This window comes from Palaemon carinicauda, chromosome 44, assembly GCF_036898095.1.
Source record: "Palaemon carinicauda isolate YSFRI2023 chromosome 44, ASM3689809v2, whole genome shotgun sequence".
Lineage (NCBI taxonomy): Eukaryota > Metazoa > Arthropoda > Malacostraca > Decapoda > Palaemonidae > Palaemon > Palaemon carinicauda.
The window spans coordinates 26,658,701-26,684,554 of record NC_090768.1 but is presented as its reverse complement, the minus strand read 5'-3'; the positions used below and the strand labels follow the sequence as shown (position 1 = coordinate 26,684,554).

The window sequence follows — 25,854 nt, the reverse complement described above, 5'->3', positions numbered from 1 at the left end:
ACTTAATTAACTGACGGGTAGTGGATGCATTCCTTGCGCTGTAAAACGTCTATGTTGATGATTTTAAACACATACAATAAGAGCTCATCAGTAGTACGTCAAAGCCTTCTAGATACAGTCCGCATGGGCATGTTTTATACACCCCACTGTGTTTCATGAATCCAAGGCCTTTCCTTTAAAATACGTCCTTCCTGACAATCGCAAAACCACTTTTAGGTTTTACTTTCCTCGTAACTTCTAACTAACAATCGTCCATTCTCTTCAGGTTGACAAACTTTCCTAAAATAATCATATAAATTCTTGCTTCTATTCTACCTTTTTTATCATTTCTTAATGTATCTTCACGTTTCTCTTCTTCTTATGCAACACATACTATGCAAACAGCTCATTTCAACAGCTTATACTTTGATCTTTCTCTTGCAACCAGAATGCACACTTCACTTCCATATAGGAAAGTTACCACAACAATCCCTTCATGTAGCCTCAACTTGACTACCGCAGATATCTAAAATCTTCTCCAATTCTTTTGCATATAACCTCCTATCTATTTATTTTTATCACCCATTCTCTCGTAACTGACAACATCTGCCATACTTCCTCCAAAATATATATGTATGTATATATATATATATATATATATATATATATATATATATATATATATATATATATGTGTGTGTGTGTGTGTGTACATATATATACAAACATGAATTTATGTAAAAACTCTATCTCAACATACATCTACGCCAACAGAAACATATAATGATCCCTCTGAGAAGCAAACATATACATGTTTGATGCACTTCTTAAAAGGCATTTAACCCAACAAGACGGAACAGCAGTGCTTTGAAAAAATCGTACCGCCCAAGGTCTATAGACCTTAGTACCGCCAACCCAGCCGCAGTTCAACTCCTCCATGTCAACATGATCGGGAAAAACAAAGCAAAATGTCCCTCATACCTTTATGTAGGAGACGGGAGGCAGGGACTTCTGGGAATTGGCATGCTGGGTGGAGAGTGTCAGGAGTGAAGTGACGCCCAGGGTTACTCGTGCTGGAACGGCCTCTGGCCTGATCCAAAAACTGATCCAGGACATGATGACGATGAGACACGTTGGGATGTACGTGTGGAACAGGTAGTATCCCAAGCGACGCTTGAAGGTGAAGACTATCTCCAGGCAGGTGAAGTTACCTATTTAGAGAGATGCAAGCAATTATTAAAATGGAAAAGAAAAAACTACACATCAGGGTCATGGTACAAATCAAACACAGAACGGAAGGGTGACATGAAAATGAAAATTCGCTGCTGAGAGAGACAGAACTAAATTACATAGAAAGTATAAATCTATAGTCAATAACTTATATATCTGTTGTTATTAACACCAACAACACTTTGGCACTCAATCCAGGAATGAAAAATAACACTCCAATGAGATTAGTGTTTCAGAGAGAGAGAGAGAGAGAGAGAGAGAGAGAGAGAGAGAGAGAGAGAGAGAGAGAGATTTACGGATTATTTCAGCAATACATTTAAGGTAAAAAAAATTCTAGTAATTTTTGTGGCAATTAAACAATAGAAATTTTCGGCTTTTTATAAACTTTCAGCATTATTATTATTATTATTATTATTATTATTATTATTATCATTATTATTATTATTATTATTATTATTATTAACAACAACAACAACAACAACAACAACAATAATAATAATGACAAATTTTTTCTTCTTTGACAACGATGATTCACAGCAAAAAATAAAAAGAAAAAAAAAATGAAGTCATAAAAGAGAAACCTCTCCATTAAGCGAAATGACAAGATTGTCATTAATATCAAAGACAACAAAAGAGATACAACATATTTATCTAAAAATCAACAACGACACGATGAATTTTCTTGCAACTTCCTTTTCCTCTCGGCAGACACACTCTTAATGACTAAACCTTAAGTGTCGCATCCCTTTCATTTGCCTAATTCAACGAGAAAACTGAATTAATGGCAGAAAATTCAATGTGCAATTAGCAAATGATTATCGGAGTCTAAATGAGGGAGAGAGTGAAAGAGGAGAGACAGAAATACAAGGATTGGGAAGGTGGAATTCGGAGCCATTAGGAGAGTAAACGTTTGATCTGAAACCTTGCGAGGAATCGACTGTATCGCTAAAAGTTATCAAGCGTTCCAATCCCAGGAATTTGCCTCGAGACGTATCAAGATGTTTTCAGTTGCTTAAAGTATTAAAGTTTAACATTTCAATTACGATTACTTCGAAACTTCAAGTTTTCAAGTTCTCCATTTTCACGTTAAATCATTACTTGAAAATTTATCACTTATTCGAGTATTCTTTGTATATTGATTGGAATCGTAAAGGAATTTATTTATACCATTCATAAACAACTGTTGTTATTGTACATTCCAAACTCTATTGATTACTAATCTGTAAACAAACTGTGGTATTGTCATGGATTATTACTAACACCAATATTAACATGAATTATTTCTAACAATGGTAATTGAGTACAAAAGTTGTATGAAATATAATTCAATTAATTAACATACAGCAATATATTATGTACATAAAGTGAGCGGCATACAATCATAATGAAAACTATCTGTAAATATAATTCTGACATTCAATTACCGTAACTGAATGTAATGAGCCATCATGAAAATTATGCCCGGCTGAATTTTAGCAGAATGCAAGATTTGACGTGCTGTGAATGGGCAGAATTACATCCAACCACATAAAATCCAGTTTTATGAAAGGGTACGCTCTTTACGAGCTCATGAATGTAAGCAATGATGAACGTGTGAACTAATTAAAAATACATACGACTTTTCCATGGAGGGAATTAAATTACTACACATGAGAAGCATGATACATATCCAGCAAGGGCAAAAGGAGACGAAAATGCAAATAATCAGGTAGATTTATAAGATACAATTACTGGATACAAGGTTTTTGATGTGTTGCTTCGAAATATTGGTTTTACTTAATGATACTGTACCAATCGTGTGTCACACGATCGTACATAAATTATTTTGTATATATTATGCTTGTATCTGCGCTCTTCCCTCGCACTAAAAAGAACCTGAATAATCATGCCTCCGGTTTTCCTCTGTAACATTGTCTGTCTTGTGAACATGAAAATGCCTGTTGCCCTGAGGTTTTGTATATAAAGGAGAGTGTTCTATAATAAAGTTACTCAGTTGATTGCTTCCTGCCTTTGAGTCGCAACCTTTCTCTCGGCCCGTCACAATACCATCTCGTTAATTTTGCTTTAAAAGCACTCCCTGTTTATGTACATAGTCAACGGCTTCTTATGCAATGAAATTAGGGAATACCGTGTAATTTGTTGATACGGAAATGTCCATAAATTACACCTATCGAAAAATACAGGAAAGGGAAACATAGATTCAACACCTTAAATGCTGGAACCTAGATGTAATGCAAGCTGGCGCAAATCCACTTCAAACTATAATCAACAATGGGACCCATTAGAGCATAATTAATGTACGCCCAGAAAGGCGTGTCAAAGGGAGAATGTTGTAGCAAGTGACATTAATGAGAAGCAACCAGCTCCAACCTGAAGACGAAAGTTGAAAAAAAAATACAAAAAGAATAAAGAATAAAGAAATTCTGGCGTGTTTCAGAGAAAGGGCATTTTCAACCGAACTGATTACGTTGGCCTCTGACGATATAGCGAAAGCATGTTAAATAGCGTAATGTCTTCCCTGGTATTATAGTTCCAACAACTATATATTTTCTTTTAATGAAGGTATAATTTGCCCCCCATCCCGATGCACTGCCTTTGCTTGAAAGAAACAATTACACAAAATTCGAAAAAATGAGTTTCAATTAAACATTTTAAGGCTTACTGTAACAACTAATGATAGAATAAACCCATGAATTTCACATCATCATCAATACAATAATGCCGAGGATTTGAGGAATATGATTACTTTTAGCATTCATGTTACGGCAAAACTATTGTCATTCAAGTTAACCCTTTCACCCCCAATGGGCGTACTGGTACGTTCTTGCAAAACACTGTTATTTATATGTTTTTGCATATTTTTGATAACTTTATGAGAAACTTCAGTCATTTTCCAAAAGAATGAGACCAACCTGACCTTTCTATGACAAATATTAAGGCTGTTAGAGCAATTTAAGAATGCCTTCTTAAAATGAGGAAATATAGTTCTGGAAGAAATACGACACTACAACTGTGAAGGGTTTCCTACAAAATTAATGGCTTATATAAGGGACGAGAAGTTTAGAAATGATTGTGGTAGGTCTGTTCTATGCTAATTGAGGAGATTACAGCTTGTTATTACATCTGCAGCATTTTACTGTTGCCAAAGCTATCAAGTTTAAACAGTCATGCTGAACTAACTTTGCATCTTATTAGAAAGGATGTTTGAACGATTGAGTAGCTTTAGCTGAACAAAGGTGTAAGTCGAAAGGGATAATTGAAGGTACGAGGATACTAAAATATATCTACTACGTTAGGTATAAATATAGATATATCTGATTGTGTAGAATACAAATACGCTTATAGAAAACTTAGAACGGTCATATTTTTCCCTATTAATATCTTAAACTGAATATCTGCTAATACAAGGAGTTAAACGCCATATAATTTGGTATCAAGGGCAATTCATCTTAGCTAAAAACTAAATAAGTAACGTATTTTTTATCGTTTCTTTCCTCATCTAAAATGAAAAAGACCTGTTGATATTTCTTAATTAGCTGCAATCAAAGAAACCTGTATCCAAATTAGTTTTGCATATCAATAAAACATTCGTTTAGTATTTTTGTCATTTAACAACATTTATTGGTATAACTTAAACCATCAATCACATGACTTACAGAGAGAGAGAGAGAGAGAGAGAGAGAGAGAGAGAGAGAGAGAGAGAGAGAGAGAGAGAGAGAGAGAGAGAGAAATTCCTTTAAGTAAACATTTTTCACTGGAAACATCCACGATAAAGTTGTTTGGCATTTATGTATTGTTCGAGGAATCAATGTGGTTTTTCTTCACAATAGATCAGAAAAATATATACTTGAACAGAGATGAAAGAGATTTACGAAGAACCTTCTCTTTTAGGGGTTGAACAAACCCAGAGATATTACACACACACACACACACACATACTGTATGGACATAAATTGTGGTATGCCAATGAAACATTAGCCAACGGATTTTGTAGATATGTGGGTGACATCATATGAGTGGTAGATGGAGATGGTTTGGGCATGCTGTTCGCACTCCCCAAGAGATATTAGTTCACCAAACTTTCATCTGGGCTCCAAAAGACACTAGAGGAGATGGAGGACCCAGGTCTACATGGCTGAGGACTATGAAGGGCGAAGTAGGAGATGATCAGTGAAGAGGTATCGATATAAAAGCTCAGGATAGAGACGACTGGCTAAATCTAACCGAGGCCATGTGCGTCAATAATCATAGGACATAATGATGATGACGATGATGATGATGATGATGATGATGATATATATAAGAGACTGATGTCTCGCCAGGTAAATCCTCGGACAGCTGGTAGCGGTCAGGTTCCAATATCTTTTATGGGCTCTCGTGACATGGTTGGTTTCGATCTGGCCTTTCATTAGAAGGGGCTAGCGTTCGATCCCAGGTATGAGGTAGAAATTTATTTCTATTTGAACACGATGTTGTGTTGATATTAATCCATATTGACTCATTAGGGGTAATTTGAATGAATTACTGCCAATTGTGTCACGTGGTGGCCCGGGATATTGGGTAAAACTCGCTGGTAAGAGACTGATGTCTCGCCAGGTAAATCCTCGGACAGCTGGTAGCGGTCAGGTTCCAATATCTTTTATGGGCTCTCGTGACATGGTTGGTTTCGATCTGGCCTTTCATTAGAAGGGGCTAGCGTTCGATCCCAGGTATGAGGTAGAAATTTATTTCTATTTGAACACGATGTTGTGTTGATATTAATCCATATATATATATATATATATATATATATATATATATATCTACTGTATTTCATTCTTAAATATTGACCGCATTTATAAATGAGTAAACTAGAGGGGGGAAATATGTAGTAATCACTTCTGCAACTGAGCTTTAATCCTAGTTATGATCATTCCTATATAACAAATTCCAATGACTTACAAAAGTACAGTACAACAGAAGTTAAGTTACAAATCCAATAATGTTTAAAAGGAAAACAAATCCAAGTCTTCACAAAAACATTTGACGGTGATATCCTTTCAAAAATATTCCATAGAATTTGAAGAGTTTTAGTTTGTGTGTACTACTGCTTACACAACGATTACAATCTCCACATTCTTGAAACAACAGACCGAAGTAAGCTTCCACCAAAGGACTGAATGGGTAAGAAAACAATGAGAAATGTTCATGTTATCTCAAAATCCATATTACGTTACATAGTTCCTTATAATAGAATCAGTCAAGTAAGGCGCAGCTTTCGTTTAAAGTTTCCTTGTTATTGTTGATGCTATTGTTTAGACCTGGAACAGAGAATTCAATACTCTCGGGTTCAACATCTTAACAACATTTAAGTCAAGACTCTAATGTATACAGGTGTTTGCAACGCAAACATTATTACAATAAGTTCGAGACTTGAAACAGTCTTGTGTTGAAAAACATTAGCAAAGACGAGAGCGCTAGTCAATTCTTACCCCATTTCGCTGGCAGAATTTCTAATTATGTTTACAGTAACAATTCTTTACACTTTGCTAATGATGACATGACGGTAATTATGTTGATTAAAGAGCAACGTAAAAACTTTTCGACTAAAGAGAAATTCGTAGGCTTAATGCACCTGTTTTAGTATCAAAACATATTTAACAAAAACACTCTTTGCACTAAGCAAGGGCGCCTAGGATATTGTTTAGTCTTTTTTATTTCAAATCTCTCTTCAAATATGACACATATCCATATGAACTAGACTTTCATTCAGAGAAAACGTTCTTCTTCTTTTTCTTCTTCTTCTTCTTCTTCTTCTTCTTCTTCTTCTTCTTCTTCTTCTTCTTCTTCTTCTTCTTCTTCACCATAACATAATCTTCTCCTTGAAGGTGGTGGCGCCAGTAAGCAAAGCTTACTGATTTCTCAGTCTACTTTTCGGACGGTTTCTATCCTCACGCCCTTTAATTTGACCTCAAAAGCCATCAATAACCATTTACAGCTGGATGTACATGTAAAGGGTGGGCGGTAGGGTCGCCACATCTCCACGCCTTACTTATTATCGTATAATCTACATATAGGCTTACAAAAAAGTAGAGAGAGAGAGAGAGAGAGAGAGAGAGAGAGAGAGAGAGAGAGAGAGAGAGAGAGAGAGAGAGAGAGAGAGAGATACATTTATTGGGCCATTACATAAATACATTATCATGGAACATAACATAGAAATACTGTTGGCTCGGTCTGATGAGCGGAAGCTCCTTTACAGACCTGCTAATATAAACTCATATGCCATATAGTCAGAATAAAGCCCTATGGTGCATAAAAATCAACGGCTTGCATAGTCTGCTAGATGGTAGTCGATACAATAAAAAGTCACTTAAACAGATACACACAAACCGGTGGAAAAATATAATAAATAGATTGTTATATGCAAAATATAATATACACATAATGAATGAAAACATCCTACATAACACATCGCTGGATTTCGGCAAAAAAGTAGAAAAAGAAAAAAGACAAGACTCAGTAACTATCAAAATTCATTTCATTAATTCTATTCCTCAACCTATCACAATAATTTATTTTTTATTTTTTAATAAAATTAGGCAAATGATTTCACTGTTTTGCACCTCTGTATGTTACACATCTTTGTGTATGTAATGTTCTGCATAACGGCAGCTGTAAATAGTTTTCTCTGAGGGGATTAGGATAGTCTGCAACTCGGAAACCAAAACTCGCATGATGCACGTGTAATGCTCTGTACGCAAAGAGACTTGTTTGTAAAGCTATTATGTCCGAAAGTTTCAGTACTTTCAATGTTTTGAAGAGAGGGTCAGTGTGGGCATAGCGGTGACTTCAAGCCATGAGTCTTTAACAACTTTTTTCTTTGTAATAAAAAGACTATCAAGATAAGTACTAAATGATCCCCTCATATTACTGAACCGAATAATAAATGTGGATAACCTAAAGAATAATAAATGATTTTTAAACAATCAGTTGTCAGACGGTTTCTTACTTTATATAATATTCCGATTAACTTACCAATTTTAGTCACTAGTTCATATATATATATATATATATATATATATATATATATATATATATATATATAAATATATATATATATATATGATCTTTCCACTTTAATTTACAACCAAAAACCACACCTGAAAATTTGCACCCTTGAACTTGTTCTAATAAGATATTGTTAATATAAATATTAATATGTGGCGATTCCGTCATCAACAATGAGAATACCATGCAATGAGTTTTAGATAGAGCAAGTGTTAATTTATTTCTTTTCATCCATGAAATAACTTTCGATAGTTCGAAATTGAATATACCTTCAATACAATTTAGGTCTTTGCCCTGAGTGGAAATTTTCGTGTCATCAGCAAGGAGGAGAAATTTAAGTTTATCTGTAGTATGTGTTAAGCCATTAACATATAAAAGAAATAGAATAGAACCCAAAGTTGAACCTTGCAGGACTCCACAGATGATACTTGTGTATTGAGACCTTGACTGTTTCCATACAGTGTATTGCTTCCTAAAGCTCAGATAACTTTGAAACTAATCATGCGCTATACTTCTGTTACCATAAATTTTCAACTTTTCTAAAAAGATTGTGTGTGATATAGTATTAAAAGCCTTTGAAAGATCGCAAAAAACTGATATTTGAAATTCTCTGTTGTCTAACACATTGTGAATATTTTGGCAAAAATAATGAAGGTCAAGGTCTGTGGAGTAGTTAGGTCTGAAACCAAATTGATCGTTTGATAGAAATGAGTGTTTCGATGAGTAATCTGTTAATCTATTAGCTACAGGTTTTTCAAAAATCATACTTAAACTGGGTAGTATGGAGACTGGTCTGTAATTACTATGTATTAATTCACCACCTTTTTGTGTATTGGAGTGACTGACAATCTGTAAATGTTTAGGAAAGCATTCTTCGTTAAATGAACGATTAATAATATATACAAGAAACTGGGAAATTTCGTTAGAACAAGCTTTCATTACATTGACATGAATATCATTAAATCCTGCTACTGTTAATTCGAAGTTCTTGATTATTGATTTTACTTCTAAAGGTGTTGTTGGATGAAGAAAGAACGAGCATTGGGCTCGTTCAGGCAAACAGTAATCATAAGAAACATTTGATTGTCCGATATTCTTTGCTAAAGCACTGGAAATATTACAAAAGTAGTTATCAAATGAGTCTGCAATTTCTTGGTTATTACTATGCTTGTTAATTCCCAAAAGACAATTTGGCAGCGAGCGATTATTCCAACAATGAATTTACAAAACTCCAAGTTTTCATAACATTTCCCTTAGTTTTTTAGTTGATATTTATAGTGATTTTCCTTTGCCGTTCTTATCATGGAGATTAGCACATTTCTATACCGTTTGAGAAATTCCCCATACGTAATGGGCCACTTAGCATATAATTTTTGTCATTTACTCCTGTTTTTTTTTTATAAAATTCTTTATAGCCTGAGTTATGTATGTCTTATCCTTGCGTTCTTCCTTGAATGTATGTTTCCTTAGTGAGAAATGTTTATTATAAAGTTCTAAGAATCTTTCAATTTAGTTATCAAAACTCGTATTTACATCGTTATCTATGATATCATTAATCCAGTAATAATTACCTAATTCTATTTTGAAATGGTCTTTTAATGAAGTAATGTATGGTCGCTTGTAAGCTGTAACTGGTGACTGGTTATAACTGGTGTTATTAAAGAAAACGCGCTAAAAACTTGGAAGTGATTACTTATGTAATAAAGTATATTCCACTTACTTGAAGATTTTGCAAATCGTTTGTGCAAATGTAGTCAATTAAGGTAGCTGAAGTGTTTGTTACCCTCGTTGGCTTTGTTATTGTTGACAAGAAGCAATATGAATGCAGCAGATTAATGAAATCATTAACTTTGTTATCATTACTAAGTTAATGTTAAAATCACCCATCATATAACATGGGAGTTTGATATTCACTAAGTAATCAGCAATATTTCCAATCAACAAATGGAAATCATCAGTGTTACTCTTGGGAGGTCTAAAGATAATTCCTACTACAAAACTGAAGGGTTGAGATATTTGTATGGACACCGATTCGTCGATTCGATGTGGGGAAGTTGCAGAGAAATATTATGCGATAAGAAACCAGTCAAACTTTTTTTTTTAGATAAATAGCCAATCCACCACTAAGCGTATTTTTGTTTTGGAATTAAGGAATATAATCCTTTATGTTGTAAAGAGAAGAGACTGCATGCATTGCTTTGCATTGCATTAGAGAGAGAGAGAGAGAGAGAGAGAGAGAGAGAGAGAGAGAGAGAGAGAGAGAGAGAGAGAGAGATACAATCAAATATATAAAATAAATAAAAATACCAAATATGTTAAATGTAAATAAATAACAGCACGTTGACAACATCATACGAATGTTGTCTTTCAAGAAAACATCGCAGTTTATCTAAAATTCCATTCACTCACACACGTAACACTGACAAAGGAACACGTAAACAGTTTTATAATACGAAAACCAATCCTCTTGTCAGGTGCTGATTCTCGGAGAGACTATTAGGAAAAGCCTTAGCAAGGGATTCAGCCTTTGTGGAAACAATTTGATCAGATTTTACCTGGACCATACACTCACGCCTTTTCCCAAGTCTTTTTGTGTTTAAGAGAAAGTAGAAAAGATTTCTACTTTATACACGTTTTCCGAAGTACCTGAACTATTTGCAGATTAATAAACAAATATTTATCTGTATATAAGTTAATTAGCCTCCACAATTCTTATCTCGATTGATGAAAAGACAATAGTCGACCCTTTCAAAAACTAAACCAAAGTTCGTTGTTAATTTATTGGAATATTTTTTCTTTCTGAAAAGCCACACTTGCTGACAGACAAAAAGAAATGCAATTTCTCTATAAGAAATAGTGAGCGCGATTGCCCTTGAAGAAATTAATTTCTAGAACTCATGGCTAAAATATGGTTTAACTATCTTGTAGGGAGATATAGTTAATTAGTTCATTATGCATGTTGCATAAGATTTTTCATAACTCTGACCATCCTTTACATTCAGATCTCCCTGGACAATTCTATCCCGTTCGTAATACTAGGCAGGCAGTTAATTCTAATAGCCAGGCCTTCTCCATCACGAGCCTCAATACTACACAGTATTCTAGAAGTTTTACTCCAGCTGTTACCAAGTTGTGGAGTGATCTTCCTAATCGGGTAGTTGAATCAGTTGAACTTCAAAAGTTCAAAGCTGGAGCAAATGTTTTTATGTTGACCATGCTGACATGAGTCTTTTTCAGTTTATATATGACAAATCTGTTTTTGACGTTATTAATAGTTTATATAAGACATATCTGTTTTGACGTTGTCACTTTTTAGAATGATTTATTGTTAATTTATTCTCATCATTTACTTATTTCCTTATTTCCTTTCCTCACTGGGCTATTTTTCCCCATTGGAGACCTTGGGCTTATAACATCTTGCTTTTCCAACTAGGGTTGTAGCTTGGCTAGTAATAATAATAATAATAATAATAATAATAATAATAATAATACTAATAATAATAATCTAATTGAATTCACCCTTTTGATTTTCCCTATGCAAGTTTTCTCATAAGGAGGCTGGCACGAATTCCATAACATTCAGAAGAAAAGAAACCTGAGAAATTGTTACACCAGAAAATCGAACGAACCCTACAAATTTAATTAAAATTCGTAAATAACTTACTGATATCTCTTCTGGATATTAAAATTGGCACAGACAGACAAACGATATTAATAAAGTTTCCAAGCTCATTATACAAAATAGTACGACATTCACTTTATGGGATAGCATAGACACAAACAAAAGATCCAAAAAAAAAAAAAAAAAAATGAATGATCATTTTTATAAACATATCATTTCTGAAATTTAATTTCTATTTTATAACTCAATTCCCATAACGACAGAGGCGAAAACTAGGAACATTTCGAACAACGCAAGCAAACAAAAACACCTGAGGCGAATCACAAGAACTTTTAATATATTTCGTGATATAAATGTAGAAAAGATGAAAGAAAGTATATACCTGATGTAGAGAAAATGACGATATAACATGAAAAGAAAGATAAACTAAGTCGCTTGATCATTAGAGGAGCCGTTGCTAAGCAAAGACACAAACAAAAGATACAAAAAAATGATAATCTTTATGAACATATCATTTCTGAAATTTAATTTCTGTTTTATAACTCAATTCCCAGTAAAGCGTCAGAGGCGAAAACCAGGAACATTCCAAACAGCACAAGCAAACAAAAACACCTGAGGCGAATCACTTTCTCACCAAATGGGCGTTTGGAATGCGTATGGCATCTTTTATGAAATGTTTTCCCTTTTGGCATCACCTTCATCCTTATCTGCAAGACGCCGTTTTGTTCTCACCAGCAGATTCTACGTCCTGTTTCCGGGCGGTCCATAAGACACAGCTGTGTTCAATACCGAATATCAATGGACGTATAAGGAGAGATGTTCTGGAAAAGGTTGGGTATTGGTTTTTCCCAAAATATTATGCCTGTCTTGATATACATCGGTCTTTTTCCCTTCTTCTTTCAGCATCAGTTCATATTTCTTCGATCGTTCAGGAGGCTTTTTTTTTGGACCTCTTGATGTTTTTGCATATTGTTTAGGTTTCAGCATCATGAAGGTTCTTGGTGCTTGTTTATAACACATTTTTAGTTAAAATAATTCTCTCTTTCTCTCTCTCTCTCTCTCTCTCTCTCTCTCTCTCTCTCTCTCTCTCTCTCTCTCTCTCTCTCTCTCTCTCTCTCTCTCAATGGAATTATTTTGATAAAAGCACTGAGGAATGCCCCTATCCTATACCTTAACAATGTTATGAAATTATACATCTTTTTGTATTCTGGTAAAGTAGTCATAGAAGCCTTGCCTTTATATGTATGTATATATAAATATATATATATATATATATATATATATATATATATACATATATAAATATATATATATATATATATATATATATATATATATATATATATATATATATATATATATATATATATATATATCATATATACACATAATATAATATAACATTCAACTATCTTCTGAAATGTTTCCAAGTGAAAAGAAACTTCCGTAAAATAAAGTTTCAACATTCTCCTTTCTCAATGCACTTAAAAATCTGCATCGGCGTTCACGAGCGAGTGACGTAAGATACAAAGAGGTCGTCAAAGGTTTACTTTACGAAAATTCAACTTTCCAAAACCTGAAAAGAAACGTCTTAACGGTGATATTACTGAACTAAATGCGGAAGCCGATAAACTCACCATGGTGCAGGTAATTTCGCATCAAAAAGTATACAAAAAGAGAGAAGTTAATAAAAGTATAATTCGGCAGCCTACATAAAAAAAATAAGGATACATAAGAACATCTTTACTGAATTATGACAATAATTCTTGATCGTTCGTTATTCCTTTGCGTTTTAAATGCTTCTTATAAATTATATAATCTAATAAGCTACTTATCTTTTCAGATCATATTATAGGAAAAATGTCGAACATGCGAAAAGATTATTGAGTTTCATAATAAAATCTTGTAAAGGAATTGTATTTTCTATCGAATTAAAATGTTTCAAAATTACGTTCAAAAAATCTTTCTTTATTTTAGAATTATGTGTAAGTTTAAAATTCCATTTTTGAGTATGAATTACTGCGAATACTTTTGTTACCATGTACCAATGCTTATGAGAGAGAGAGAGAGAGAGAGAGAGAGAGAGAGAGAGAGAGAGAGAGAGTTGAAATTACCAATGAAAAATGTTTTCCTGGATCATGGAGTGGAAGCTCTCTCTATCAGACATAACACATCTTTTATTACAATAATATTTTCAACACACAATTTTGAGCGTAAATGTAATTTTTCACCATGGAAAAAAGTTCTTAAATAAAACACCTTCACATAATTTGCTAAGAACCCAGAGATAAATATAAAAAAGCATCATGATAAACGCACAAAACTAAATAAATCACATTATGCTATATATATATTGTGTATATATATATGTACATATATATATATATATATATATATATGTATATATATATATATATATATATTATTATCATTATTATTATCATTACTAGCCAAGCTACAACCCTAGTTGGAAAAGCAAGATGCTATAAGCCCAAGGGCTCCAATAGGGGAAAAATAGCCCAGTGAGGAAAGGAAATAAGGAAATAAATAAATGATGGGAACAAACTAACAATAAATCATTCTAAAAACAGTAACAACGTCAAAATAGATATGTCATATATAAACTATAAAAAGACTCATGTCAGCCTGGTCAACATAAAAACCTTTGCTCTATATATATATATATATATATATATAAGTATATATATATATATATATATAAGTATATATATATATATATATATATATAAAAATATATATATATATATATATATATATTTATATATATATATATATATATATATAAATTGGATATGATAAGATGAAGCATGTCTGTACTCATGCGTTCCAGGATCCAGATTGAGTCTGTATGACTCTGCATCTCTGGAAAAACCGGAGCTGCAGACGCTCGTTTTGGAAATCTCCTGTTAAACTCAATGTGAACTTTCCACAACAATATTCCATACTATTATACAAATTGGAACATTTTCGTTACCACGTAATGGAATAAAAAGGAAAATACAATCTGTATGAGAGAGAGAGAGAGAGAGAGAGAGAGAGAGAGAGAGAGAGAGAGAGAGAGTGAGTTCGGTGGTTATTAGCCTTGGGAAGTAGATGGCTTTAATGAATTTTTTAATAAGTTTTCGATTTTGTTTGAGTTAAGAGGCACCATCATTTTTTTTTCTCGTTTGAGGACAGAATTTATTTGTCATAGCTGGCTGGAGGACATTAATACTCGTATTCGTTTTCCTAGAGTAAACCAAGACAAAAAAATGTATTTGTGACAAAAAATGTATTTGTTTCAGAAAAGGAAAATGTGTCTAGGGAGTTTTCACATTCTTACACATACTTTTACCCTTTTAATTGTCGATTTATATCATATTTTCGCGATCGGTTACCCTAGGATGTCTTTATTTTCTTTTTATTTCCATTTCAAGGTTCACAATTTCTTATCTTTAGATTTAATTAACTTGTTTTTGTTAGTTTTACGCAGTGTATCAAATTATTTCCGTAAGTTATCAATTTTAAAGGTTGACTTCTATGAGGATCTCTTTGTGATTTTTAGTAGCATGTTTCCAAATATCTCATTCTTAACGAAAACAAATATTTTAAATTAGTCACAATCTCCTATGTAAAGTACAGGGAAAGACAATGAAATAAATTGTCGGTCATAAAATTTTGGGTTACATGTAATGACAATTATTATTATTATTTTTTTTTTTTTATGACGAACGGTACAAAGGATTGATGGAAGTCAGGAGACCCTGGTGACAGCCATAAACACCAAACTATGTACCCATTAACAGAAACTGAACAATCAACCAATCTCATCTTAGGAGTGAAAAAACTTGATGCAAAACTAAGCATCCTATTGAAGAGCTAAATGGAAGTACACTTGATTAAATTACACATGCAAGACGAATAAAAATCATCTAATAATCCCCAAGGAATTTCTATACCGAGCGCATAATAAACTAAATATAGTTTCTCGTATCTTGGTTTTTAGGGTTCAAAATTCCTTCTAATATGCTGTTCGTAATATTGGCCATAAATAACAATACAGTATTCTTTACATGTTCAAAGAGGAATTATAAATCCCATATACATAGGTATGAATGCCACAACGCACAATGCTTTAGAATTCAAGCGCTAATTTAGAAATTCACTCAAAATATAAGCTGCAGACATGTACTTAAAGAGGTGATTGATGGAACAGATAGTCTCTACAATGCTCTAAAGAGAGAGAGAGAGAGAGAGAGAGAGAGAGAGAGAGAGAGAGAGAGAGATACGACTAAACAGAAATAACGACAGGAAAAAGTCAGTAAGATGAGTGAGAAATACACGCACACACATATATGTATGCATATATACACATATATATTATACCAATTGTGTAAATATAAAGACGTTTACTTATATTCGATATGTACATTTGTTGTCCAGACACTATTTTGCTCTGATGGTGAAATCTGCGTTCTTGTTCGTTGTTGGAATATATTTTCAAAGGTTAGAAACACAAAATCTCTCTCTCTCTCTCTCTCTCTCTCTCTCTCTCTCTCTCTCTCTCCCAAGAAAAGTTTAAAATGAAATTGTATCGTACGATATTCCCGGGAGGAGAGAGAAGAAATCGCCCATTCCATAGCATCCGAAACAAAGGGCGGCCAAACAAGACGTCTTCTACTTGACAAGCGTATTCTCTTTTCCATTGAGCTGGAGTGATGAAACATATCAATTACTTCGACGTTTAGCAGTGGAGCTTTCATGATGGCGTCTTCCATTAGAGTGAAGTATTCAGAGAGGAAGTGTGTATGCAATTTATGGTGCCATAAATGTACCCCTCATAATTTACAGGGATTTTTGTTTGGAAGCGGGGAACTTTCCAAAAGCTTAGCGTTCTAAATGAAGATATGAAAAGGAGACAAACCAGCCACTATTGTACATTTATTGAAAACAAAATAAGACATATATGTTAAAATACTAATGAAAAAAATCAATAAAAAAATAAGTTATGCAAACCAAAATATGAAATTTCTGTTTTCAATCAAGCCTTGTTTAGGTAGCGCAATGCAACAACAACATAACAAGTTCACTGATTCTTGTTAAATGTCAAAATTCTTCGTATGTCGTTAAGATTGGGGGGATTAACCTCATCTGTCTAGGGTTGCATACGAGGTCAACCAGGTCATCTAAGGTCGTAAATACATCCGGAAGTCATTGGTAAGAAAGTTCTGACAGGAATATGGCAAGAGTTTGATCCTCGTTCAGAGGGTGCTGCTGTCCTTACGACCCATTCAAACACGTTCAGCTACGAGAAGTATCAAACAAAGATCGGGTCAAGGAAACGTTCTTGTACCTTCATAGCGACGCGACTAATAACGGAAATGGAGAGTGGCTGGCAGTTTTCCGTTATTCTTGCAACGAAAAGGAACATGCAAGTATTTTGTCTTGGGACAGGAGACAAGGGCTGGGTGTCAGATTGTAAGTGCACATAAAAGGAAATATATCGAGAGATTGAAACTGCTCATAACTCGCGTAAGTGGCTTCTGATGTCCGACGGAAGAGGCAAGGGGCCTCTTTACCTACACTTAGCAAATTGCACTTCTCCCACTGAGCTAAAAGTTTACGAGGGGAAGTTATCTTTGTCTAAGGGGAAAAAGCGCAACAGAAATAAACACAAGAGACATTTGGCACCATAACAGAATATCAGGAAGATACCAGGACGTCTTCAAAACATTGTTAGAGGATCGGGGAAAACCTCAGAAATTGTGTTACCGGGAGCAGGTAAAGCTTTGCTACAGGAAGACAAAGGCTTTATATATATCGTAAACTCAATGAAATTCACCATATGGTATTATGAGTGGGGATAATGGCAGAATAAAATTACCGAAAACAGGAGTCGGGTTTATTTCACATCGCAGCTATTTCCATTTCTTTCTCAAACAATCAACAGAAAGTAAACTTCTTCACCTGAAAAACGTGTTAGACGTCTGGTCATTACATTGCCATCACCTTTCAGTGGGAAAGCAAGGATGGGTTTCATGTCAAAAGCGTTTTGTGTTGTGTCAACTTAAAAAAAAAAAATTCTTCATTGGCTTCATACTACCAATGATTTTTTTTTATATAAAGATTCTACTAATTTTTTAAAAACAATAAAGATCCTTTTATTATGATAAAACTCTCCTACAAATGTAAGCGTACTTACTAAAGCAGCTATCAAACTTAAGAGTTACATTTTAGAAGAAACTAAAAAAAGACAGTGCAACAGACATCCGTTCAACTTATCTCAATTGACTTCTTTCATCAGTGACTCAGTTCTATAAAAGGCTATGAGAAAGAAATAACATTTAAACAATACTTCTCTAAGAATGAGCCTTAATAAAAGCGTCATATAATACTTCATTTTACATTCACTCTTCATCTTCAAATGGAAAACGAAGAAAGAAAGCAAGAATCTAACGTCGTTTTAGTAAAGGAAACAATGAGAGAGAGAGAGAGAGAGAGAGAGAGAGAGAGAGAGAGAGAGAGAGCACCCAAACTTCTCTCATTTCTCTTCTTTGCAGCTAAATCCACCTGACACGGTGCAAACAAACACATTAGATCCACTTAATACAGAACAGTTAATTTTGAAGGGCAACAAAAGATGCCTCAAGCGTTCTATAATGCAGTTTACTTTGATATTTGTCTTTTGTTTGATGACAAGGAAATAATTGTGAACTAACACGAATGAATGGACCAAAGCAGAGAGAACTATATATATATATATATATATATATATATATATATATATATATGTGTGTATATGTACACATATATATATATGTATATATATACATATATATATATATATATATATACATATATATATATATATATATATATGTATATACTTATGGAAATTAAACACGAGTATATTGATGACCAACTATTACTATTCAAACATTTCAGAAAGAACTGTAGTATATAGCGACAAAACTTCATATGCAAACATACAAACATAAACACACGTGTGATCCTGGACATGCTTACAGATAAGGTGAACAATCTATAAGCTTCCTTCGCCAGGCTATACTATAGCTCCACTGAACTGTGGGAGACTTCCAGTTAGAGGTATAAAGAACCAGTGCTCAATAAAAAGGTCAAGTTGTGGACATGTTGGGGAGATTTCCAAAAGCAACAGAGAGGCTCTTCTCTTCTATTTATTATTATTATCATTATTATTATTATTATTATTATTATTATTATTATTATTATTATTATTACTAGCCAAGCTACAACCCTAGTTGGAAAAGCAAGATGCTATAAGCCCAAGGGCTCCAATAGGGAAAAATAGCCCAGTGAGGAAAGGAAATAAGGAAATAAATAAATGATGAGAATAAATTAACAATAAATCATTCTAAAAACAGCAACAACGTCAAAAACAGATATGTCATATATAAACTATAAAAAGACTCATGACAGCCTGGTCAACATAAAAACATTATTTTGCAATTAAAGGTGCTTCCACCCGTAAGAGGACAGGTCAGGCTCTGGCAACTAGATTTCTCCGTTGACCTTTGCCTAAGGCTGGGTTGACAAAGCAAAGGCCCCTGTGTGATGGTCATCAGTTTGTAAATTAACAACCAATTGATCCTAGTGTGGAGACGAAGTTGAGGATAAACTTGGCTAGTAATGTTCGGTGAAGCTTTTACCTCCATTACATACACACACGCGAACACACGTTAACAAAACAAATAGACACACACACATGCATACTTACTTACTTACATACATACATACATACATACATACACACACTCATATATATATACATATATATACATATATATATTTATATATATACAGTGTATATATATATATATATATGTATATATATATATATATATATATATGTTAATATATTTAACGAATTTAACTATCTCAATTTCAGAGTAAAAACGATGAACTGACAAATGCAACAGTATGTTAATATCCTCTTATTTATTTTTCTTTTCCTTTATTAAAAATTGATATTTAAAAAAATCCGTAATGACACTTTCCTATATAAACTATAGTAACTTTAACAAAACGAGAGGAAGAGAAATTAGTTTATGTAGGAACGGCGTCATCTTTTAGATATAAACAAAGTGGAAGAAAAGTTGGAAAGTTGAAAACATTTGCTTAGCATTCATTGCAACTAATTAAATGAATTAAGCAACTGCAATAATATAATAATAGATTAATTTTAAATCGGTACTGATGATAAACTCGACGAGTAACCCATCCCATCATATGCAAATGTTTCTACAATGTGCGATGATAGACTATCAAGGCAAGTGATTGAGGAGATAGATATTCGGACAAGGAACGCTGTTGTCTTATGTCTCCTAAGCAACCATAATGGATATTATATTACATTATATCACGTCATATGCTATATAATTTCTTTAGTACAAAATGAAAACCTAAAATTCAGCATTCTAAAACTCAACACTATTATGTATTCATTGTAATATGAGAAATACAAGAGAAATAAAAAGCTTGAAGATATAAAACCAAAGCAGGTAAACTACAAATTAATACCTCTAAAGATATAAGAACACGAAGAAGCGAAAATTAAGAAAATACGATGTTACATTTGCAGGAGCGCAGTCAAGCAACTTCCCCGACTCGTGCTTTCAAGCTTAGCCCCTTCAAACCTCTTATCGTCACATCTAGTCCACATAAAAAGCAATTTACTCCTCTGCAATATTAGCCAACGCTTGATATTCTCCTTCTAACACTTTCGATTCAGTTTTATTCTTACGCACTAGCAAATTCTGCAAGGCGAAGACGAAAATTCCGTTCATAGACGTTCATTGACCCATAAGATCTTTTCATGGACGTTCCTGGATACGTTCATTATGAAATAAAAGCTTCCTGGTCTTGTCTTGCCTCCGGAAAGAAAAAAAAGAGCTGGGAAGTGGGTAAGAAGACTGTATTAGAATATTGCTCGTTTTCCCTTTCAGCATTCTTAAAATGTCTTCCCTTTTGCTTTCCGGTTCGAGGACTTCAAAGTGGATTTCCTCCCTCTCGACATTTGCACTGATTCGAAGGAGCACTCCGATGCAGGAAAATGTCTCGCTGTCAGTTTCGTTATTCATTTATTCAACAGAGGGAACTGGGGTGCTTAATGAGAATATTATCTGTCTTTTTCTTTCAAAAAATGATAGGAACTAGAAAACGTGAAAGAAATATACTCCACTGTTTTTCTGAAAGCAAATGTCAATATGCACACAAAAGAGATTTTTCATTTTCCTTAAGTCAAAAAAAAAAGAAAAAAAAAAAAAAATGATATGACAGAAAGACTGAAGTTACAAGGTATTTCCAGAGTAATTATCCAAAAGCTTTTTACAATTTTCATTAGTTTTCCTCTAATATCCACAATTAGCACAGTATCATATGCCAACAACAACCCATCCAAATCCCATTAACAGAACATTTACTTATCCAGCAACATTGCACAAACATCCATTGTCCTTTCATTGACTTATTGAATTAATCCATTCCATACAGTAGGCCAACAGCTATGGAAGCATGACACACCCTTGTCTCGGATTTTTTTCACACCCAACTGCATTGTTTTCGTCATTAAAACTTTCAATTGCACCCACTCTATCACCTCATGCATAACATACATTCTTAGTCTCATTTATATCATATACATTTTTCTATAGCATGAGTGCCCCATAGGGCTCTTCACTTCAGATTCCATACTTCTAACACAAATGCTTCATAATGAACACTGGATCTGCACACCATCTCTCTTCAATAGAGTCACACTGTTCTTCCTTGAGCAAAAATTCTGTCAGTTGCCTTATGTCCTCAACCAATATCCTATCTCTCACTTCCCCTGTTATATTAACACTATCACAATATCACCACCATGCTGTAGCATTTAATTTGTGATCCCATTAACTCCCAGAGTCTTTCCTATCTTCAACCTCTCAATTGTCTCTCTTACATCATCAATAGTAACTTCCATAAGGATTCTCATTCTTACACTAACCCATTTCCGTCTTGCACTATTCATGTCTGCACATCTTCTATTCTCTAAACTCACCAAATCTTCAAACTACTCAAGTCATTGACCCAAGAATGAATCTGTATCCGACAACACCTCTCCATTTTTTATTCTGAGATCCATTTGTTAAGTTGTACTCCTTTCTACGACTGCTTCCAAGTAAAACAACTTTTTATAGTTCACCCAAAAGTTATTATTCACCTTCTCTCCTCTGTTTTTGTTACTGGTCCCTTTATTCCCTCACTCTACTCTTGCCTACCCTATCCATTTCTTGTATGCCTGCACCTGGACTTCTCTTGCATCATGTAACTGCGCCTTGAACAATCATTATTGTTTTCCTTCGGAAAATTCTTTATTTTCTCAGCCAAGTAATTAGTGATTTTAGTATCTTCTTTTATCCTCTTAAAGCACAAATGCTCCCTTGTTCCCACGACCATATGTTGGCATTTTACTAAATCTCCATCTACCTTTCCATGGAAGCTTCTATGACTCTAAATGGTCGTCCATTTTCTTGTTTCATCTAATCCAACTAACTTATCTTACATATATTTATAGACCCACTTTCACATTTCTGTCTATATAAAAACAAATTCCAAGAAGCTCTCTAATAAACATCAACTTACTCTTCCACCCGTTGTGTATACCAATTACATATTATGGATATATAAGCTCACAAACACACGTAGGTTGTGTGTGCATGCCTGTCTAATACTCCAAATATTTTCGAATGATATGTACACCAAAACTGACAAAATTGTTTTTACGGCAAATGGAAAAAAATTACGATTTCAATGGATTTGTCGTTTTCGGTTTAAACAAAATAGATCCCAAAGAAAAAAAAAACATAAGGATTATTAATATGGCGGTATATTTGAGTGATTCAATTAAAAAAAATTCCCAATGGACTTATAATGTGCCTTTTCAGATCTAGCTGCACAGTTTGATTTGCTCAAGCCCCTATTATAGAATCTAGTTTCGTGGTGAGTGAGACAAAGGAAAAAAGTAGAGTGGAAATAATATAAAATGGAAGGATAGGCCTAACACCTGGAGCCGACCACTTTCAGATTGAACGAAAGGTTAAATAATTAGATAAAAAAAGGCAAGTCAAGATGGCCACAACGATAAATGTTTTACTACTTTTCTGATCAACGTTAAGATATTTACACAATAAATCTCCTTCATCCGGTTTTCTAGACTCAAAAAGTTTAGCACAAATGCAGTACCTTTTCTGTTTCCTTTATATATTAGTATATGCAATTCATTTTAACAATATCTACAATCATATGAATTTTCTTCATAGTATAAGATTTTCTCTGTAGAGTCACGACCGCTGAAATTGAAAATATTTTGGAAGGAGAAATTAATAAAAAGTGAACCACAGCTAATACTGCCAGCTTCTCTCAATATACTTCTTCCAGATCCTACATTAATGAGAGCAACGGTGAATAATGTGCTCTTTCTGACCAGAATTACCTTAATGGGACGTTGAACGCTTAAGCTTGCATTTTATGACCGAACTAAATGCGAGAGGTGGAATAAAGTCTATAGTTGCCAGGGTAAAAATAACCAGAATAGAACATTAATGGTAAAAGCTAGCTCTAAAGAAGTTTATTTCACATGAGGAAGCATGAACGCAAATTAGAATACTGTAGGAAAATATTTTGAGAAATATTCAAGAAAATGTGAATAATTAAATCAAGGTTTTAAGAACCTACATATATACAATGCATGTTAAGCAAATGAAACTGCTCTATTATCATAATGTAAAAATACATACACCCAAAGATAAAAAGAATCAGTTATTCATAGAGCAAAATTCATGTACAGATAAACAAGAAATGAGGAAAGGTATATAAAAGATTATATAATCTTTTATATAAAGATTATATAAAGATTATATAATCATCCATATGAATGGCGAATGCCGTAAGATTACTAAAAATACGACGTTCATTTGGCCGCTTCGTATTTCGTTCAGGCATTTCTTCTGATCCCTCAGTTTAGATTCCACGTCGTTGAGCCTGATGAGTGGGAGTTTCTTGAAGCTGCAAAAAGCTCACTCCCAGGAGGGAAAATAATCTCATCAGACAACATATTTCACTAAAGCTGCACTCTGCACATGCGAATAATTTCACAAACACAGGCGCGTACAGAGAGAGAGAGAGAGAGAGAGAGAGAGAGAGAGAGAGAGAGAGAGAGAGAGAGAGAGAGAGAGAGAGAGAGAGCACGTAATGCGATATTAATTATGGAAAGGCGAAAATCTTAGTGGTCAGGAAAAAGCCAGTATATAACGTAATGAGGAAGAGAACGGGAAGGGTCATAAGACAAGACACAACGATCACAACTTTAGATTTCCGTCGGTCTATCTCTCCTTTGTCGACATTATTTGTATATTCACAGACTTTTAGGAAAACAATTGAAAACCACTCTCTGCTAAAACCTCATATGATTTACATTATGCCTTATGTCTAACTTTATAAAATTTCAAGGCACCAAGAAATAATGACCTACCGCTAGAGAGTTATGGGGGTCCTTTGACTGGCCAGACAGTACTTCATTGAATCCTTCTCTCTGGTTACGGTTCACTTTCCCTTTGCCTACACATACAGTGAATAGTCTGGCATATTCATTACAGATTCTCTTCTGTCCTCATACACCTGACAACACAGATTACCAAACAATTCTTCTTCACCCAAGGGGTTAACTACTGCACTGCAATTGTTCAGTGGCTACTTTCCTCTTGGTAAGGGTAGAAGAGACTCTTTAGCTATGGTAAGCAGCTCTTCTAGGAGAGAGACACTCCAAAATCAAACCATTATTCTCTAGTCTTGGGTAGTGCCATAGCCTCTGTACCATGGTCTTTCACTGTCTTGGGTTAGAGTTCTCTTGTTTGAGGGTACACTCGGGCACACTATGCTATCTAATTTCTCTTCTTATTATTTTGTTAAAGTTTTTATAGTTTGAGGGAAAGATTTATTTTAATGTTACTGTTCTTAAAATATTTTATTTTTCCTTGTTTCCTTTCCTCACTGAGCTATTTTCCCTGTTGGGGCCCTTGGGCTTATAGCATCCTGCTTTTCAAATTAGGGTTGTAGCTTAGCAAGTAGTAATAATAATAATAAAAATAATAATAATAATGATAATATAGAAATAACCTCAGAATACCACTTAAATTCATTTACTTTGTTTTAGAAAACTCCTAAATGGTCTGCAGGAGTTTCAAATATGAGAAAGGAAGGCAATAGTTTGAATGGTATCCAAACAGTGGGAATAAAAGGAATGAGGTTATAGGTTATTTATATTCACAAAAGATTTCTCAGAAAGGTCTTGATGGATTAAATGTCTCGGAAAGCTTCAAATGTCTCATAAGATTTCAAATATCAGATTCCAACTAGTGATTGGCGACATGAGTAATTTGTGTGTATACAATATATATATATGTATGTATATATATATATATATATATATATATATATATATATATATATATATATATATATAATATATATATATATATATATATATATATATATATATATATTAAACTATTTCACAAGAAGGGATACAAAAAAGACCTGAAAAATTACAGCCCAATAACTTTATTCTCCGTAATATATATAAAATATTTACAGAGATCATATTAGGCCGCATAGAAAGATAGTTAAACTTTGATAAACCAAGGGAGCATGTAGGCTTTAAAAAAGGGTATTCAACAACTTACCATATCCATGTAATTAACCATCAAATGGAAAAATCAAGAGTATGACAAACCATTATGTATGGCATTTATAGACTATGAGAAAGCTTTTGATTTTGTCATAACCTCAGCAATAGTGAAAGAGAAGGAATATATTAATCTTGTGCTACAACACCCGAAGATGTCTACACAGGAGGTACAGCAATCCTAAAACTTCATAAAGATAGTGAGAAAATTACG

At 33.7% G+C, this 25,854-nt stretch overlaps 1 protein-coding gene across 1 annotated transcript in view; it reads right to left on the bottom strand.

The window, feature by feature from the left end:
• Positions 1-25,854, bottom strand: part of LOC137634242 (glycine receptor subunit alpha-4-like) — a 323,608-nt gene that overhangs the window by 134,056 nt on the left and 163,698 nt on the right. Inside the window, exon 6 of the mRNA XM_068366518.1 lies at positions 961-1,190. Coding sequence (XP_068222619.1) covers positions 961-1,190 — 230 coding nt within the window. The remainder of the gene's footprint in view (positions 1-960; positions 1,191-25,854) is intronic.